Source organism: Engraulis encrasicolus, chromosome 5 (genome assembly GCF_034702125.1).
Source record: "Engraulis encrasicolus isolate BLACKSEA-1 chromosome 5, IST_EnEncr_1.0, whole genome shotgun sequence".
Lineage (NCBI taxonomy): Eukaryota > Metazoa > Chordata > Actinopteri > Clupeiformes > Engraulidae > Engraulis > Engraulis encrasicolus.
In genome coordinates this window covers 47,061,149-47,081,221 of record NC_085861.1, presented here as the reverse complement: position 1 = coordinate 47,081,221, position 20,073 = coordinate 47,061,149, and the positions used below count along the sequence as shown (strand labels likewise).

The 20,073-nt window shown below is 41.9% G+C and overlaps 1 protein-coding gene across 1 annotated transcript; it reads left to right on the top strand.

Moving 5' to 3' along the window:
* The first annotated feature begins 3,849 nt into the window (after positions 1-3,849).
* Positions 3,850-15,091, top strand: tbx20 (T-box transcription factor 20). Its single transcript, XM_063198284.1, has 8 exons — positions 3,850-3,976; positions 5,044-5,278; positions 5,872-6,036; positions 6,289-6,397; positions 7,528-7,686; positions 10,189-10,265; positions 12,977-13,089; positions 13,828-15,091. Exons 1-8 carry the CDS (start codon positions 3,850-3,852, stop codon positions 14,169-14,171), a joined length of 1,329 nt encoding a protein of 442 aa, XP_063054354.1. The 3' UTR covers positions 14,172-15,091.
* The last annotated feature ends 4,982 nt before the right edge of the window (positions 15,092-20,073 follow it).

The following is a 20,073-nucleotide window of genomic DNA, read 5'->3' as shown; positions in this document are numbered from 1 at the left end:
AAAGGTGGCTGCCTTCAATATAGGCCTTAAGTGCTGGGGAAAATCCTGGTTTGTGTTCCCTCAAATGAAAAAGAATCCCCACCCCTGCATTAGATTCTGGAAGCTCATTTTTGTAAGGCTAAAAGAGAAATATTACTATAGTAAATCAAAAGAAAAAATTCATGTCATTTTTAACATACTATGAGTGGAATATAGTATGATGTAATAGAATATACAGCCTTTATTGTAAGTGTACAGATACAATATGAGATTTACATCTTAACCATAATTAAATATAGGGGAAATGTTCAGTAAAACTTAACACCAAGGCTACTGGCTACTATACATACCGGTAATCTATACACTATATAAGACTAAGCAAATCCTGGAGGTACACAGGCACATATCATCATCAGGCTTGAGAGGAAAGTGACTAGAGTGATCCGCAGCATCAGGTGATAGCGATGGCATTTACAGACACTGATTTTAAGTCAATGGCATCTAAAAACAGACTGGTTTGGTATTCAATGGCAAATATGATAATTTGCAGATAGCAATGATACAAAATATGTACAAATAGAAATTACATAATAATGACATAGGCCTAATAATAGTGCAAATATGATCACTTACAGTTCTCTGGACAATGCAGAAGATGCCTATGAACAGATTAACTGATTCATACCACAATATGACAATGAGTGTTGACATGCAAGTTTTTGATGTAAGACCAAGTTGTTGGCAGCATTGTGATGGTGGTGACATTTGCCAGTAATATTCTAAATCATTAAGGGATAACTACAATGACTTAATACTTTAAAATGTAATTTCATCTGATACACCTGTAATTACATAGACAGGGGGAAAAAACATTTAATTTAAACGAGGGTTAGGTGTATGGGCCTGTGTGTGTTTTATTAATCACAAGCAAAACGTTGCAATTTTTAAAATTTATTTTTTTTAAATAAAGATTTTGTGAGTGTGTGAATGTGACTCTGTGTGATTCTGTCCCCCAAAACAAGTGAGTCCCTTAAATTTTAGATAGCCTTACTAATTTTACATTTCAATCTCACGTCCCTCTTTAGTGAGATAATGGTAAAAGTAATTTCCAAGCCAGTAGCTTATATCCTATTATCAGAGTTCTAATTTAGCAATAAACTTCTGGACCTGCTTTGCAGCTTTTCAATTTAGTTCGATGCAGAAACATCAAATTTATCTTTTAGATTTGTCACCTCTTTTTTTCCCCAAAGACCCATAGTTTCAAACATGAAAATTCAATTCTCCACAATTTTGCATTCACTTCCAAACCACCTTTCACAAACTCCAGATGAGGCTAGACATTAACCAACAGATGGACTATTGGATCATTGGGCTGCTGGGTTGTTGTATTGAGCAGTCTGTGCCCAAAGCCGGTGACAATGACCCCTCTGTTTGTCTTGAAGCCCACTATGTCTTTAAGAAGCGCCTTCGGTCGACCGGCACACCGGCCCCCAATGTGTGAATAATATTCGGTAAGGAGTTAGGCTAAGTGGGAAAGCTTTTAGCACATTATCCACTGGCAATTGCGAGGTAATCTAATTTGTCAACCCAGGTCCCCTTATAATATATCTGCTGCATTGGATTTGCATTTGGGGGAGCGGCCTAATAGGTTTAAGACCGCGTGGGTGTGGGCCCCTTGTTTATAAATGTGGCCATCTCCCCCGAGTGAGTGACATTGAGGATGAGAGGTGATTCCTCAAGCGAGAAAAACATAGGAGTCAGCACTTTTCCCCAATATATTTATACCTGCAGCGTCGGCTATAGTGGCTTATGCAGCAGCAAGTGCAACCAGGTAAATTGGATATTAGAAGGCGAGTCCTGCTCTAACACATCAACAAGGCCGCTGAAGACGCGCGCGCCCGTGTGTGCGCGCGCGCATGTGTGTGTGTCTCTCTCTCTCTCTCTCTCTCTCTCTCTCTCTCTCTCTCTCTCTCTCTCTCTCTCTCTCTCTCTCTGTGTGTGTGTGTGTGTGTGTGTGTGTGTGTGTGTGTGTGTGTGTGTGTGTGTGTGAGAGAGAGAGAGAGAGAGAGAGGCAGAGGTAGAGAAAGAGAAAGAGAAAGAGAAAGAGAGAGACACAGAGGAGAGGGTGGGGGGGGGGAGAACAAACAAGTAAAAGCAACAACATTTTGTAGAAGTCAACGTTATCGGAACGCCATGGTCAGCATTGGTAACTACATGCGGACAGCCAGCATTTTTCTCCAAGTCAATGAAACATAACACAATTACAACAACTATTTCTGTGAAATACACGCAATAGGCTGGGCTAACTAAACTCACTGCAACAACTTTCCCTGGACGCTTTTGCGTTTTAATCCAGACGGATTACCATGAGAGCATTCCAGGGCGATATTTAGGCTATGCAACTGATAACCTCACTTAGCTGGACTTGCTGATTAGGTCAACTGCTTGGCAACGTTAATAGCCAAAAAGACACGTGTTTCTTTTGTAGAAAAGAGCAAGAAAATGCGCTAGGGCACGAGAGGGCTTGAGGTGGCGTCTAGACAGGATTTGCGTTCATGTCCAGTTCAAAAGGACAAATAGGTGGGAAAACGCTAAACCGTTCTTGAATTGGAAGGGCGGTAGCCAGCCCATTGATAATAATAATAATAGCCTAATAATAATAATAATAATAATAATAATAATAATAATAATAATAATAATAATAATAATAATAATAGCCTAATAATAACAATAACAATAGCCTAATAATAATATGCCTAGGCAATTGTATTAAAACAATGTGTGAAACATGGCCTACAAAACCCATGGCTATGTTGTAATAACTGCATAATGTTGCCGTTATAATACAATAATAATGACCATCAAATCCCGTGACCAATTACAGGTTGACTTTAGAGGAATAACCTACAACTCTAACCTCTAATGGACTGCAGTGAGTGTGCGCATAGGCCAGATTCTCAAAGCACGTTAACAATTTTATTCTGGTTCAAATGTGAGGATGAATAAGTGAGTGAAGTCAATGCATTTTATTCAGAAATGTTAAAAGTAAATACTCGCTCTTAATGACATGACATGGCAATTGCATTTCAATTAGGGCCTACATAAGTGCATACTATTTTTTACGATAAAGGAGAAGACAGTAGCCTAGACTATACTTTCGGGCATTTCTGCACGTGCAGTGCCCCAATGTTTCTGCTATATGTTGCTCCCACTTCTTATGGCAGTAGCACAAAGGTTCAAAATAAACACAAAAATAGAAAGGATTAGGCCTACTGGTTTTGTGTACTGTATGCTAATGATGTGTCATACACGAATTACACATTTCCACTGCCTCTGATAAGTAGTCTTATTTTTTTGTCGAACGCTGCCATACTTTCCCAGCCGTCAGGCAGGTGTTTAAGCGTCAAATTGTGGATTCTCCATTTTGACTGATTTTTTATTGGGCAGAAAATCTGTTTTAGAGGGAGTGCTCTTTTGAGATTCAACTCACCAGGCATTGGACAGCCGTGACGTCGGCAGCGGAACAACTATTGGCTGATTACTGCACCACTGAAAGGAGCTCGAAAATGAAGTGGCGTGCGAGTGTCCCTCGAGCGCAATGAGGATCGTGTCTTCGAGCGACCAACACAGGGGTTCTTGTCAAGGGCATTTCGCTATGTCTCCACCGATTTGGTTTCTACCGACACCAGTGCTTTAATTCTTTCGCGTGTGTTCATCCGAGGCAACTCCTCCGATTGCATGTGCCTTTGGCAACTGGTGGTAAACTTTTTCACAGCCTTGCCCCGCTCTGGATAATCCATTGTACCCCGGCAGTCTTACTGGAAACGACGTATTTTAAGCTTTGAAAAGCACAAGAACTATTTCAACGCCATGGAGTACACAGCCTCTCCGAAGCCCCAGCTCTCTTCACGGGCAAACGCGTTCTCCATCGCCGCCCTAATGTCCAGTGGGAAATCTAAGGACAAGGAAGAAGAGGAAAACACAATCAAGCCACTGGGTAAGCGGAAGGCGCATATGAGATGTTTTGCTTGGACACCATGTAAAACTCAAGATAAGTCCATTTCAGATTTTTGCCACGTTTGATCTTTGTGTAACTATGTGTGCATATGGAGTCCGTGAATTTAAACTCTTGGTGTAGTCTATTTCATTTTTAAACACGTAACGGCGTAGGCCGCGCAATGGGAATGACAGTTTGAGGCGATGCACGTGCGAAAGCCACTCAAATGCAAGCTATTCAATGTCAGGTAACGCCAAAACACAGACAACATGAACTTCAGGCATGCGTTTTTCTCAGACTCTGAGTCAGACGGTGTCCTGAGTGCGATGGCTGTGTTTGGAATTTCGATGTGTGCTGAGTTAAATTGCGCGTGAACAGGGTAGGCATACTCTACCCCTCGGTAAATATGGTACTGTCATTTTCAGCGACTAAAGTCTCAAACCAGATAATCTGTCAGTGGTTATTCAGAGCCACACAGTTGGTGTCCCTCATGTAATGTGCTTGTATTTAGCCTAGACTATTTTCTAAATGGAAGCATGTGTAACGGATGCCAGTTGCGTAGACTGACATTATTATACATTATATTTGGCTAAATGTTCAAATATTGTATGCAACAATACGGTTCAAATCATCTGTTTAAAGTTGAAACATTCTACGCAGAACGCTGCCACACACGTAGGCCTACAGCCAATTTAATATTGACCTTCCCTAGCATTATTACTAGGCTATTTTCTGTATTTTCTATTTCTGGACACTTCAAGAAATTCGTCTATGGCAAACTTACTGAATGACACGACAGAGAGATACACGATACAGAGTTAAATTAATCAAGATTATTTATTATGGTTGACTCCTCCGCATTGACACTGGCATTGACAGAAAGCGTGAATTCCGATAATGCAAGCCAAATGTAAAACAGGCCCGTGCGCACGGCCTTCATCCTCGCCAGTGAATGTACGTGTCTCGTGTATGATATATCTGTCTTCAGCCAACCTCCGTGATGATTATCTTTGAGGGCTCCAACTAAGTGAGTTGTTGTATGTCGTGTGTCACTTCCACCTTTTTAGAACAATTTGTGGAGAAATCATCTTGTAACCAGAGCTTGGGTGAGCTGCCGTCCCTGGACTCCCACGGCGAGTTCAGCAGCCCGGCTCCAGCCGTGTGCACCGAGCCGCTGATTCCCACCACGCCGGGAGTGCCGAGCGAAGAGATGGCCAAGATATCCTGCAGCCTGGAAACCAAGGAACTCTGGGACAAATTTCACGAGCTCGGAACGGAAATGATCATCACCAAGTCGGGACGGTGAGTTAAAAACAAAAACAAACAGCAAACGCCTTCGAACAATATGCGATTATTTAGAAAATAGGGTCTATGTAAAATATATACTTATTCAAAACATTGGCACAGACTTCGTGGCGCACACTGTCCTAGAGTTCAAGCATAACAAGTTGATTATTGCGCATATTGTCTGAGATATGTGCAGAATTTGAGAGTCAGATGGTGTCGTGTCAGAATCCAGACTTTGATTTATTGTATTATTATTCTCATTTTTTTTTACTTGTACACGCCACTAAGATATCAATCATACTGTGCCATTGCATCAAATACCATAAAATAATAAATCAGGTCAAAAATAGGTCAAAATAAGAATTTTGACATTTCATTTTGAATGTGAATAACCTTGTGGCATTGGGATATTTTACATCAATTGATTTTACTGAAATTGCCCTTGAAATATAACGAAATATGATTACTAGTGAAATGTGCCGAAATATGATCAGATATTTTCATAGCCCATTTTAACATCTTTTAAATATGATACGTACGTTTTGTGTTTGAAGTTCTACTTGACGCTCTGCTAAGTTTTTATCGTCCTGTCTCTCCCCCAATCACAGAAGAATGTTTCCAACCATCCGCGTGTCGTTCTCTGGGGTTGACCCCGACGCCAAATACATCGTCCTGATGGACATAGTGCCAGTGGACAACAAAAGGTACCGTTATGCCTACCACCGGTCGTCGTGGCTCGTGGCAGGGAAAGCGGATCCACCCTTGCCCGCAAGGTGAGTAGGCCTGCAATCTTTGTCATCTTCTCAACAACTATTTCATTTCTACACATGACATGTGACGATGTTCTCTCACTTAAAACATATGGTGTTATCTAGCGTATCTCCTCACGTCAGACTTAATGTTATTTGAAAAAAAAAATACCGATTATACAATTACGCATGAATTTACGCACGAGACTCGCTGACATAGTTTGGTTACATTATAGTTGGTTTTTATTATTAAGGGCAACATGTTGTTTTTTGCAGGTTATACGTCCACCCAGACTCGCCTTTCACTGGGGAGCAGTTGCTAAAACAGATGGTGTCCTTCGAGAAAGTCAAACTCACCAATAACGAGCTGGACCAACATGGACATGTAAGCCAAATTTGATTATAAATCTGATTATACATTATATGTACTAGTGCATATTCGCTGTTATACAGTTTGACATTGTTGAACATGTTGACCTACAACAGTTGGATTACAGATTCATTTGCGACAGTGAATCAGAGACGTTTTCATCTCTTTGTATAATATCGGGCACGTGCTCTGGTAATCTTTAAAAAGGCCTACCAATATAGGCTACATTATTTTTGTAACTTTTTCAGCCAAACTCTCATGACATTCTCGCAACATTTAATATCAAGTGTTATGTACTGTTTGTGCCTCATTCGCATCAATAACGCTATTTTAATATGTAGGTAGGCCTGCTCCAAAAATAAATAAATAAATAATAAATAAACACTAATCTACTCAAACACAATATTATCTAGGCTTCTGGGGTGGCTGGCTACCGAGATACAAGGCACATACAACTACAGTAAAGCAGTGTTTCTAAAGGCAATGGCTGTAATGTTCTTATAGCCCACTATGAATAATCACAGATATTTATTTTATTGAATCTGAATTATATGCCTTTACATTGAGTAAATGAAAATAAACAAGGCCTGTATATAAACAAAGCTGACAGATTCACTTTGTCATGGAAGTGTTTCAGTATCCTATTTAAAAATGGGGATATAAATGTTTAGAACATTGACAAAAATTATGTTCATCAAGTCAAATATTATGAGATAATTAAATTAAAATGTGAATATTATTAATATGATAGTATTTGAAGCGAGAGGTCACATGTGATATGTTTATTTCACCTTTATAATGCATTAAATTCTGATGTGAATTAATAAATACAGACGAATGCTCTCTTTGTTCAAATATTTTAAAAGCTGTTATTTATTATTATTATTATTATTATTATTATTATTCCTGATTTGAAAAGGAGGAAATATCAAAATATAAAGCACATGTAAAAAAACTGGATAAAAAAGCTTTTATAGGCCTTTTGGTGCACACAAAGGAGACTTACATTTTTAAGGAAATATCACATGTATTACCACATACGTAGTGTTCCTAAAAATACACAGTGATGTTTTGATGTAACCGATGTGTTGGTGTAACCAAACAACGTAGGCCTAACTTTGTCGGACTTTCCCCATTCTGTCCAGATCATTCTGAACTCCATGCATAAGTACCAGCCGCGCGTACACATCATCAAGAAGAAGGAGCACACAGCCTCCCTGCTCAACCTCAAGTCCGAGGAGTTCCGCACCTTCGTCTTCACCGAGACGGTCTTCACGGCAGTCACCGCCTACCAAAACCAACTGGTGAGTAGCCGGCGGCCACTGGCCCATCCACCACCGGGCAGTGCCGGTACACAGTATGCTATTGGGTCGGGTCAGCTGGGGCCCCAAGTAAAAATTCAAAGAAAGGAACATTTGAAACAAAATTGACACTGTAGGAAAGTGTGAGCTGTCATTAACTATGTAGGGGCTTGGGGCCCCCGAAAGGTTTCCTTCCTAACCTGGTGAAAAGATGCGCCTCATCTTTCGCTGGTACTACATAGTATACTCTTTGTACCGTACAACAGGGCTTGACTTTGACACCTGCTAACCGGCCAAATGCTGGTAAAACTTGGCTGTGGCTAGTAACAGTTTCACTAGCCCCTTTGACAGGTAACTTATTTAATTGATGTAACAAATCACAGTAGTTGCGTCAATTGTTTGTGTTTGAAATCAAAAATAATTACAACGCTGGCTCTTAGAAAGACTAAACAGCTTGTGACTCTGTAAACCACTAGCCACAGTGGCCGGTGAGCAAAAAACTTCAGGCCCTGCCGTACAATTATAGTCGCCTAGTATACTATTATATCTCATCGGAATGGCACAGATCCACTTATTGACACTTAAATAAGGACAAAATGACGCTTGATTGTGTCATTGAACTCATACAGATGTAATATTACAGGATTGTAGTTTAATTTAATATTTAATTTAGTATTTGATACTTGAGCATAATATTTTATTACATTATGTATGTTGGGGCCTATGTAATATTGACACATCGTATCTGTTAGGCTACCACAGGCTCAGTTAGCCCATATCAGCAGCGTAGAAATGACAAGGTGTTGTGTAATTCGCAGCAAGTAATAATATGCTAATAGTAATATGCTATACAGCTATACAATACTGTATCAAAGCAGATAAAGCACTGGTATAAATGGTACCACCACACTGCTGTCATGGGGGCCTACCACATCCAGTTGACGAGTATGTTACCACAGGTCCAGTTTTTAGCGTGTACCCTAGGTTAGAGATTAAAGGCTGAACAGTTGCGTTTGTCAGGGGGGAAATGTTCAGTTGTCCAAGCTCAGCAGTTAAGAAACTAGCCATTTCTTATATCATCACAGCCATCACAGCCTATAAGAAGCAGTTGGTGAATGCAGCAGGTCCAGTTATTGATAAACAGATTCCTCACACGAGCAGCTTAATTACGTAAATGAGTACAAGCTGTATGTCTTAAAGCAGGCTATAAGGCTAACAGGGTCATGCTGTCTCAGGTCAGCCGCTAAAGAAGTACAGCTATGTTTGAAAGCAGGGACAGGGTATTAAAAAGGGGCAAGGGGAAATCAGGTTAGGTTGACCCAGGTCAGTATTTTGAAAGAGTACAAATAAATAAGCGGTTTGTCTTTTAGAAGAGTCTTAAAGAGGTACACGAAATGAGTGGGTTTCATAAAAAGTTAGTAAGGGGGAAATATGGGGTCCACATGTCTTAGGTCAGCAGCTGTACAATTGCTGTAAGTGTGGTGGCTGCAACAATCTCGGCTGGTGGCTGGGTGAATATTTTTGCACGTTGGCTTGTTACCTTATTCAAAGCGTACATGTAGCATTGTCAAGTCAAACTAACTTAAAAAAAGATCCCAAGCACTATGTTTACGTAATCGCTCTGTCTGCTATGGTTGAAGCTACTGTCTCATGTATTGTAATTAGGAGCTTAGACTCATTCTCTTGTTGTGGACTGACTCGTTCAACCTCGTGGTAACACCGCTGAATGTAAAAAAGTTAACTGATTATTTATTGGTATTATCAACCACCGACTCGTCCCAACGGTCAGAGCTTCAGCTGCACTGAATGGGAAACTTAAAAAATAAAATCATGTTAATCTTTCAAGCAAAAAAGTCTTTATGTACGTGGCAGTAGACCGTATCACCTTATCGCGAGCTTTCCAAAGTGGCGAGAGGAGTAGCCGTGTTTATGCTGGTTCCTGTGTCGGGTCGGGAGGCAGTAGGCTTGAAAGTAGGTATGCTTTGGGGGCCGCGTGGCGAGGCCTACGGAGGCACGTGTGTGTTTAGTCTGCGAGGGGCGTTTTGATGAGGAGAGGAGGGAGAAGGTAGCGGAGGAGGACGGCGAACAAAGAGAATGACTGGGGACAGAAACAGAAGCACATACAAAAGGAGTGTGTGTGTGTGTGTGTGTGTGTGTGTGTGTGTGTGTGTGTGTGTGTGTGTGTGTGTGTGTGTCATAGGCACTAAAAAGAGCAAATGTGTTCGACCGAGATTACAAAACATGTGTGTGTGTGAGTGAGAGAGAGGGAGAGAGAGAGAGAGACAGAGAGAGAGAGAGAGAGAGAGCATGTGCAAATGTGTGATTGAGAGAAAAGTGTATCTGTGTGTACACGCGCGCGTGTGTGTATGTGTGTATGTGTATGTGTATGTGTGTGTGTGTATGTGTGTGTGTGCGTGTGTGCGCACGTGTGTGTGTGAGCAATGCGGTGTGGGGGGAGAGAGACAGAAAGGAGTTTAATCTTGTTGTTGGCGTCCTGCTTCACAGATAACCAAGCTGAAGATTGACAGCAACCCATTTGCCAAAGGCTTCCGCGACTCCTCCAGACTCACGGACATCGAGAGGTACTAAGAATTCTCTGTTCTTTAATGTTCGCCTGTTTCTGGCCCAGATGTGATAAGATGGAGAGAGAGAGAGAGACACACACACACACACACGAGAGAGTGTTGGGGTACCGGATGACATCTAGTACAGTACTATTTGTCTCTGTGTGTGTGTGTGTGTGTGTGTGTGTGTGTGTGTGTGTGTGTGTGTGTGTGTGTGTGTGTGTGTGTGTGTGTACATGTGATGCCAGGCTAGGGGCTCCAGGCAGGGTGTAAGAAAATATATTCCCTATAACAAATAGTCAGAGAGAGAAAGACGACAGAGGCCGACGGTGTGTGTGTGTTTGTGTGTGTGTGTGTGTGTGTGTGTGTGTGTGTGTGTGTGTGTGTGTGTGTGTGTGAGAGAGAGAGAGAATTATAGTGTATTTGAGTGCCTGCACACACCTCCGTGTCTGTATGAGAGTGTATGTTTGACTATATTAGCACGTTTTTTACATACTAAGTATTTCCATCACCACCACTCTGACTACCAAACACTAGCAAAAAGGACATAAAAAATCCTCCCCCTGCTCTCTCTCTCTCTCTCTCTCTCTCTCTCTCTCTCTCTCTCTCTCTCTCTCTCACACACACACACACACGCACACACACACATCCTCTTTTTTGGGAAGGTTGTGAATTAGATGTGATCAATTGATCTTCTGGGAGCTGCAGAAATCGCATTAGTCTGGAGTCGGCCGCTGCACTAAAACATGCTGTAATTCGATTGGCCGCCGTGACTGATTGAAACCAGCCACCCACGTTGCGGGAGCTGAGCTGCCCCCTTTCACTCACTTTTTCCTCTCTCCATCAATCTCTCTCTCTCTCTCTCTCTGTTCATCTCTCTCTCTCTTTTTCTTTGTCTGTCTATTTCTTCCTCTCTATAACGTTGTCTCTTCATCTCCCTCTCCTTCTCTCTCCACATGTCTTTCTTTTCTATTTTCTCCTCTCTCTCTCTCTCTCTCTCTCTCTCTCTCTCTCTCTCTCTCTCTCTCTCTCTCTCTCTCTCTCTCTCTCTCTCTGAAGCCCCCCGCTGATAAAAACACACATATTTGTATTGCACTGCTGACAGATATTGCACTTTCCTAACCTAATTGGGGGAGCGTAATGTGGACGCATGGGCCTTTCTGATGCAGGGGACTCTTAGCCCTACCCTGCATGGCCTTCTCTCCCTCCAACCCACCGCCCGCCCCTCTCTGTCACACACGCGCGCACACACACACACACACACACACACACACACACACACACACACACACACACACACACACACACACACACACACACACACACAGGCTGGCAGGCACGCACACACACACACACACACACACACACACACACACACACACACACACACACACACACACACACACACACATATATGCTCGTACGTTACAAGAAGGGCTGCCCATGCAGAGGCTAATCTAACGTGACCTAATGTACTTACAGATCAAAAAAGGGAGCCAGGGCCAATGGTGTGTGTGTGTGTGTGTGTGTGTGTGTGTGTGTGTGTGTGTGTGCGTGCGTGCGGGGGTGAGGTTGAATATATGTCTGTGTGTGTGTGTGTGTGTGTGTGTGTGTGTGTGTGTGTGTGTGTGTGTGTGTGTTGAATATATGTCTGTGTGTGTGTGGCTGCATGCTTCTTACATTGGAGTGGGTTTCACGCCTACACTTTTTTATGGTGTTTGTGGGTGCTGAATGAGCAGTCCTTCATTGACAGTTGACGGTTGCAATCCGTGGTTGTTTACCTTTTTCTACAAATGACCATAGATGTAGACTGTGTTCTGGAGCGAGGGTGATGCTTAAAGGAACAGTCCAGCATTTTTGTAAAGATGCTTATTTTACATCTTCCCCTCAAATTAAATAATTGACTTTTAACTTTCTCCTATTCTTTTAGCTGTTCACTGATTTTGGTGATATTACTTCTGAGCATGTATCACCGAACCAAAGAGGACTAGTTGGTTTTGGTACCATGCGGTTAAACATGCTAAGAAGTAATATCACCCGACTCATGGCAGAGGTATAAAATAAATAAGCATATTTTTAGAAATGGTTCATTGTTCCTATATACAGCGTCCCTTCTGCTAGAATCTCTCCATCGACCCCAGTGCGTCAGTGTGCAAGCAGCAGAAATAATTATTATGTCCATGTCCTTTAGATGTGTTTGTTATGTACCGGTATGTTTGATGTTTTGGTTTCGGGTGTTGGAGAGGAGATCAATGCGATGTGCGATTTTGCTTATGTTCTCAACTTTACAGTTGTTTGGTTGCTGCTAGGGCACAGATTTACATCAGAGTCATAAGTCTCAGCAAATGCTTCGACCAACAATAGTAAGAACAACAGCATACCGAATACAGCATACAAAATAACATTATAGGGTATAGTATATAGGCCTACATACACACACAGTATAGGAGACATTTAAAATAGCCCTTGTTGCTTCCCAAGGAAGAGTGTGCGGAAGGGGGTGATAAGAAATGGCTTGCTTTCCTATGAGTTTTGAGACTAGATTTTTCAGTTTAAAAAAAAAACAACAGTGAAGGGGCTTTAACACCTACTGTAAAACGGTGTTCTCCAGTTTCAACTATTTACTTTGGGTGGGATATATAATTTCATTTTGTTTTTTATTATGTGCGCATTTTGATTCTGTGAAAGCAGAGATATATCTTGGGCTCGTCTCTTGGGTTTTGATGCAGGGAAAGTGTTGAGAATTTGATCCATAAGCACTCATACGCCCGGTCGCCCATCAGGACATACACGGGAGAGGAGGAGGCCCTGGGGGAAGACGGACACGTCGCACACAGCAGGGGTAAGCACTGCAGACTTTTGATTAATGAATGTATTTTCATTTATTATGATTTAAAAAAATATATTTTTTACTATGTTTTTTTTTCTTTTTTTTCGAATGTCACGCTCTCCATTTGTGGTGTGTCTCTGAGGCATTAAGACAGTGTAGAGAATAGGTCACACCGACATGTCTGTGTCTAACCTCTGAAATGGTTGAATGAAAAAGAAAAAAAAAGAACCTGAGTCTGATCTATTCCCTACACTTTATTATTATTTAAAAATGTAATGTTTTACATGTCCATTTATTCATTATTTCATTCTTTTTCTACTTCATTCATTTATTTACGTATTGTTTGTATATGTTTCTTTTTGTTCTAAGTGAAGTTCCGAGTCTTGTGGCTGTTATGCAAAAATGAACTATTATTATTGCTACTACAAATGACAAAGGCAACAACAGCAATAGTAATATTCCAACAACTACTAATACTACTACAGCAATAACATTGTTATTATTATTATTATTATTATTATTATTATTATTATTATTATTATTATTATTATTATTGTTATTATTATTATTATTATTATTAACATTACATTATGCATAAAAAACATGCCATAACAAATCCTTTGCTCACCGCAACATCAACTAACAGCACAAACATATGTAATTGAGGTTGACGATATGAAGTGAGATGACACTAAGTGCTGTTGCTCCTCCACTCTGCCTCCCTCCTCCCCCTACTCCCTCTCCTCCCAGGTTCGGCCTTCACCGCTTCGGACAACCTCTCCCTGAGCTCCTGGGTGACCACCACGTCCGGCTTCACCGGCTTCCAGCACCCGCCGTCCCTGTCGGCCATCGGCTCGGGCGCGGCCTCGTTGGGCAGCCCCCTGCCGCACCCCATCCAGGGCTCCCTGCCCCCCTACAGCCGGCTGGGGGTGCCGCTGACGCCCTCCGCCCTGGCCGCCAGCTCCATGCAGGGCAGCGGGCCCACCTTCCCCTCCTTCCACATGCCCCGCTACCACCACTACTTCCAGCAGGGGCCCTACGCCGCCATCCAGGGACTGCGCCACTCCTCCACCGTCATGACGCCCTTCGTATGACTGCCGTGAGCTCGGACGGATGGACGGAGGGATGGGGATTGAGAAGGTGTGGATGAGTGGAAGCTTGATGCCATGCTCTCATTCTCATTCACTCTGCCCTCTCTCTCTCTCTTTCTCACTGTCGCTCTGTCTCTCCTCTCGTCATTATCTATCTTTTGCACACTCTTTGGTGAATATTCGCCAGAGTGCGCATGCAGACCCATCCACCCACACACGTGTGCGCGTGCACAGACACAGACACACACACACATACAGTACACACACAGATAAGATATGCCTAACACAGCAGCCTACACACTAGCATACACACACGCAAATGCATACCTACATACAGATAAACCCACACTGTAAAAACAAAACCATGGATACAATGACGCAAGTCCTTCATGTAAATAGCGCAAGCGTATGAATGGTTAAAAAAAGAGAACTGCCTTCTCTGTGACGCGGAACTGCCTCAGCAGTGCTCAGTCTATAGTTGGATCGTTGGGAGCGAACTAAAAGAGCGTGGACTTCCTTGTTGGATTGTAATGAAACTGTGGCGCGAGAGAGAGAGAGACAGAGCGGACTTCCTGGATGCCGACCCAGGATCTCGTAGAAGCACTAACAGAACTCACCTTGGCCTGGCTCCTCCTCTCCAGCTTTGTCTGAGGTGAGAGAGAAAATGATTGACAGCTGTTCACGATGACCCACTTGGATGGTCTCACTTTGTCTTTGTGAAGTGAAAAGCATTCTCCTGCAGCCCCTTCCTCCCTCCCTCCCTTCCTCCTCCTCCTCCTCCTGCTTCAACAACTTCTTCTTTTCCATGCCTTGTTGTCCTTCTCTGTCCTCCTCGCCCCTAAATGCATGCAAAGACAAAAAAAGAAAAGAAAAGACAAGCTTGAGGATGCAGAGAAAATTGCTGTGACAAGAACACAAACAGAGCTCTCCTCCTCCTCCTCCTCCTCCTCCTCCTCCTCCTCCTGCTCCTCCACCACATCCACCCCTGTAACATAAGTGAACTTGAACTGGACTGTGGTGGTGCATTGAAAATCTCTGACAGTTCACACAAGCAGGGCGGCCAGGGGAAGAACTGTACACAACATGGCCATCTTCTATATCCTCCTTCAGCAGTGAGATAAGAATTTTAGCTTTACGTTGAATTTCACATAATGGAACGACCTTCCTCCTTGAGATATTTGGAAAAATAAGCCAAACCGGTATACATTGGGAACGTGGTTCATTATTTAAAAAAAAACAAAAAACATATAGCCTAAAAAGCTATGTGCATAGAGAAAGATTACAGGTTGTACCCCATTAAGTACGCCAATTGTATTTTCCCAGTCATTTTTATGAAGGATTGTACAAATCAGAGTCAAATTCTAATATGTCTGAAGCTGTCTAAGCTGTCAAGGTGCATTTGTTCACAGATTATAAAACTGAAAAGTAAGAGAATGTCGCACCATACATTTGACTTTTTTATTGCACATTTTGCCTTCCTCAGTGTGTGAAACACACAGTGTGTGTGACACACTGAGGAAGGCAGAACGCAGAAACGCGTCTGTGTAATAATCTTACTTTTCAGTTTTATGATAATTTGGTCTATTTTTGGTCTAATTTGGACCCTTAATAGAAGAAAACACTTTTTGGGTGATGCCTGATCCAACCTTTATGAGCATTTGATCTGAAATCATCATCCCAGACATGCAGAGCGCCAAAGATGCTGAAAGACTGGGTTATGGTGCTTGTTGTGTGTTGTTGTGCCAATATCTTGGCTTGCAAATTAATCCTGTTCATTTCCTTTTCTAAATCAAGCTAATTTATACATTTGTACAGAGCCACATAATCCAATCCAAGCAGTCTGTATGATTTGTGATGAAGTAACAAGCAGTTGGCATGAAGCAATTGATTGTGTTCATTCTGATCCTGCAGGGATATGTACATTAAGGGATTCTTTCTTTGCAGCTCCCCTGAATATGACAAAGGCTTGAACCTATAATGATGGCATTTCCAACACAGTGAAAAAAATGTATAATGACCATTATTAATGTTGATTCACATGTCACCCAGTATAATGAATATGTTTTGGTCATAAAAGACCTCAGGTGGTTTATTTATTTGTGGGCCATCCTTTAATGTCAACCACCCCCCGCTCTCATCCATGGGTGTCAGATGCAGTGTCTCATGCTGAATGCACCAACAACCAAGAAAAATGTGATTAACATATTTTTATCGACTTGAGCGCTTGGTGCAAACAGAGCTTTAATTATATTTTTTCAGCCTGTTTTGAATCCTGGCCTAGACCCAATGTTGCTGAATCTGATGTGCATGCCTATTCTTAGGCACGTGTCGTTTTTAAAAGGTCCTGTACCATATCCATGCAAATCGTCCAGTGCTGCTGGTGGTGATGGGTTGCCTCGAGTACCTAGTCGGAAAGCAGCATCTCTACACTCTTTCCTTCTGTGAAACTCTCTCTCCCTCTCTCTGGCTAATCTACTGCACCTCCAGGCGGCGTGTCAACAGTGCCCCTGGAGAAAGTCCACACCTGTAAATAATGGCCTCACAGTGTCCATGCCGTCTCTCTCTCTCTCTCTCTCTCTCTCTCTCTCTCTCTCTCTCTCTCTCTCTCTCTCTCTCTCTCTCTCTCTCTCTCTCTCTCTCTCACACACACCGGGCTGGTTCACAGTTAAACAAGTTTCATTTGTGGCCGTGTGGTAGATTTAAAGCATTCTTTGAGGTAGTGAATGAATGTGTGTTTGTGTGTGTGTGTGTGTGTGCTTGCGGTTATTTATGAATGCAAACCATTGCCACTTCTTTCCACTAGCCAGGTGGAGATACCCCATGTCACAACTGGCATCATTCATTCAGTCTTTCCATCAAGTGCTGCAGAAACGTGGTTTAAAGGAATTCTTTTTTTCCTCAAATAATTAATCATATTTTCAATGGAAATATAGGCCCAGATTTTTGATAACACAAATAAATTATGGGGAATCGAAAAAAAATCCACCCATCAAACATCTTCCACCAAAAATGTGAAATAAAAAATGTGCCATCAATTGAGCTTCAGGGGACTCAAGGGTTATCTGCATGGAAGATCATCTCAGTTAAGATTTCAGACACCCTTCTTTTTTTCAAAAGAGATAGGCTTTCTTTTATTTTATTTTTTACGGTGTTTTCTCTGTAGTGGGTAATTCAAATCAGCTTCACAAATGCATTTCTGCTTGGGGGATGAAGTCAACAGTCATAATGGATTCAGATGAAAATGTTTTAAAAAATACAACGACAGTGGGGTTTTTTTTTTTATTGTAAATGATGTCATCGATGCGCTATGGTTGCGGAAGGAGTAAAGAGCTCCGTCGCTTGCCGAGAAGACTTTTTACGCACACATTGAACGAGAATCTGAAGAGTGTCTTTTTGGTTTGCATTTCATTTTGTTTAAATGTTTGTATTATATTTTTGTCCATGTTCTGCGTAATCTAAGTGTAAGGAACATTTAATATCATTTGGATGATTTTTATGTGCAATATATTTATTTCTGCTCTAAAATGATACAGCATAATGTAACATTTGACCCATTTAAAAATAGATGTTATTTGTAAACAGTGACAAATATATACTCTATCACCAAAACCAAATACATGGTGTGAGACTATGATTTCATTTTCTGAAAACAATTATCCCATGTTCTGTTATTCTGACTCGCAAGCTGTCTTGAATGAAATCATTTATTTCGCCAAATTCACGGAACCATCTCGTTTCAGCTTTACGCTTCACTTGAACAGTCCAACTCATCAATGTAACAAGTATCCATTAATTATCCAATTAGTTATTAGGACATTTTTGCACTAATGTTATTTTAAAAAAGATATATAGACCTTGCCAGACGAAACAAAATAGCCAGACGAAACACAATCAACAAATACGCACAACCATATCTCCCCCAGAAAGCAGCTATGTGACATTAGGGCCCTTCCTTTGAACAGTCCAACATTTAAAAACTGTTGCTAAAATGTTTCATAAGAATTAAAATATGCTATGGGCAATGGACTGGGTAGGCCTAATGGTTATGCGGTGTAAAGCTTTGGTGTCATAAGAAACAGCCTGTGTTTTATTTAATTAAATAGCTGTGCGCAATGATGGAGCCTAGGACTCGGGGCGCTCAAAATAACTAAATGAACTCCAAGATTCGGACCGATAGACTGGGCCTACTGTCGATTACTAATTAATCAAGCCCAATCTCACTGATGCTCCATGATCTCTGAAGAACATACATCTTCCAGAGCCCCGCACATCTCCTAGTAAGTAACATAGCAGGGTTACCACATCAATACGCTCATTCGACGAGCGACTGTCTTAGGCAATCGATTTTTTCCAAAAAAAATGTCCACATGCTACATGCTTCAACAAATCTGACCGTATGCCTAGTAGGTAACTTATGTAGGCATACTGCTTCTCTTCACTTCGCACTGTAGTTTGACTTATCATTTCAGTTAAGTGTGGTAATGGAGGTTCTTGCAACATAGGCTAAGCCCGTGGCTGTGGACGAATGATAAATATTAAAAGCGTTTACTACCCACAATAATAAACGCATGCTGTAGGCATTATCTTACAGAAAGCTTTATGGCCATCTTAATGGTCGGTGTGCGCCTCGGCAAAAGTCTCGTCTCAGCAGCTTTGCCGTTATAGCCGTGGGCGCAGCGTCGGATCAATAGCAGAACGTTAGTCACCGTTTCACCAGGAAGAGAGGGGCACTTCTATCCCCTGATAAAAATCGGTTACATCCTTTGGAAATAAATAAATAAACAAATAAATAACATCCACTCCGACTCTGATCGAATTAAAGGGAGAGAGGAAGGGCAGACTTGGGGCGGTGAGGTATGGTTTAACAAATTGAAAAGAGCAGTTCGCCGGAGAGTCCATTTGAGGGAATAACAGCGTAATTTACACAGCAAGCAGTGCTACATGAATCTAATGTCATTTCCATCAATTTTGCATCGCTCTCTCTCTCTTTGTTTTTATTTATTTATTTATATCTTTGTTTGGCCACGAGGTCGTTTTGTGTCTCGAGGAGACACTGCGTCAAAAGCGGAGTTCAGTCTTGGTGGTTTAGTGGCGCGCGGCTTGACCCAAAATCAATTGATGGCGGTGTTGCGTTACACCTGCTGGCAAACAGAGGTCAGCAGGTTAATATCGCAGAATTAATCAAATAAGTCTCCCATCCAGAACTATTAGCCTACACCAACCAACTGCCCCCCCCCCCCCAAAAAAACAAAAACAGTTTACGCAGTTATCACATTCCTTTCCAGATTTCGTCTGCACAACTCGAGTTATGCAGATATGGAAGTTAATCTATTCTACATCTGGCATGACGAGGAATGGGAAATGAAGAGGTTATGATTCAGCTCTAGCAAAAATGAGGGTCAAATAAATCCACTCTCGTAATAGTGCATAATCGAATGGGCCAATGAACCAAACAGGGCCGGTTTTTAGCATAGGCCGGCTAGGCGGTCGCCTAGAGCGCCATGTGAAGAAGGGGCGCCGAAATGGCGCTCTCCTATGCGTAATTTTGCAATATGATTTTTTTTCATGAAGTCGCAATCAACAAAGAGTGGCGAAAGCGCTCCTCACGGCAAAGCGCCCCTCAGCCAATAGTAATATCTCTTCCAACTGTCTCTGGGAAGTCAGTGAACCAATAAACAGACAGTTCTGAGAAAGGGGGCGGGACGAGTGACAGCGTGCGATCTATTTTGAATTTGGAGACTCACTCGAGAGACAGAGGGGGCAAGCGCAAACAGTAGTGCTGCTCTGCTGGATGGAGATTATTATGTTCTCATTAAACCACTCATTGCATGATGCAGGAGTTTCAGAGGGTGTTTTGGAACTATGTGATTTAATCAGCAACCGTTTGTGATTATGGAAAGCCTAA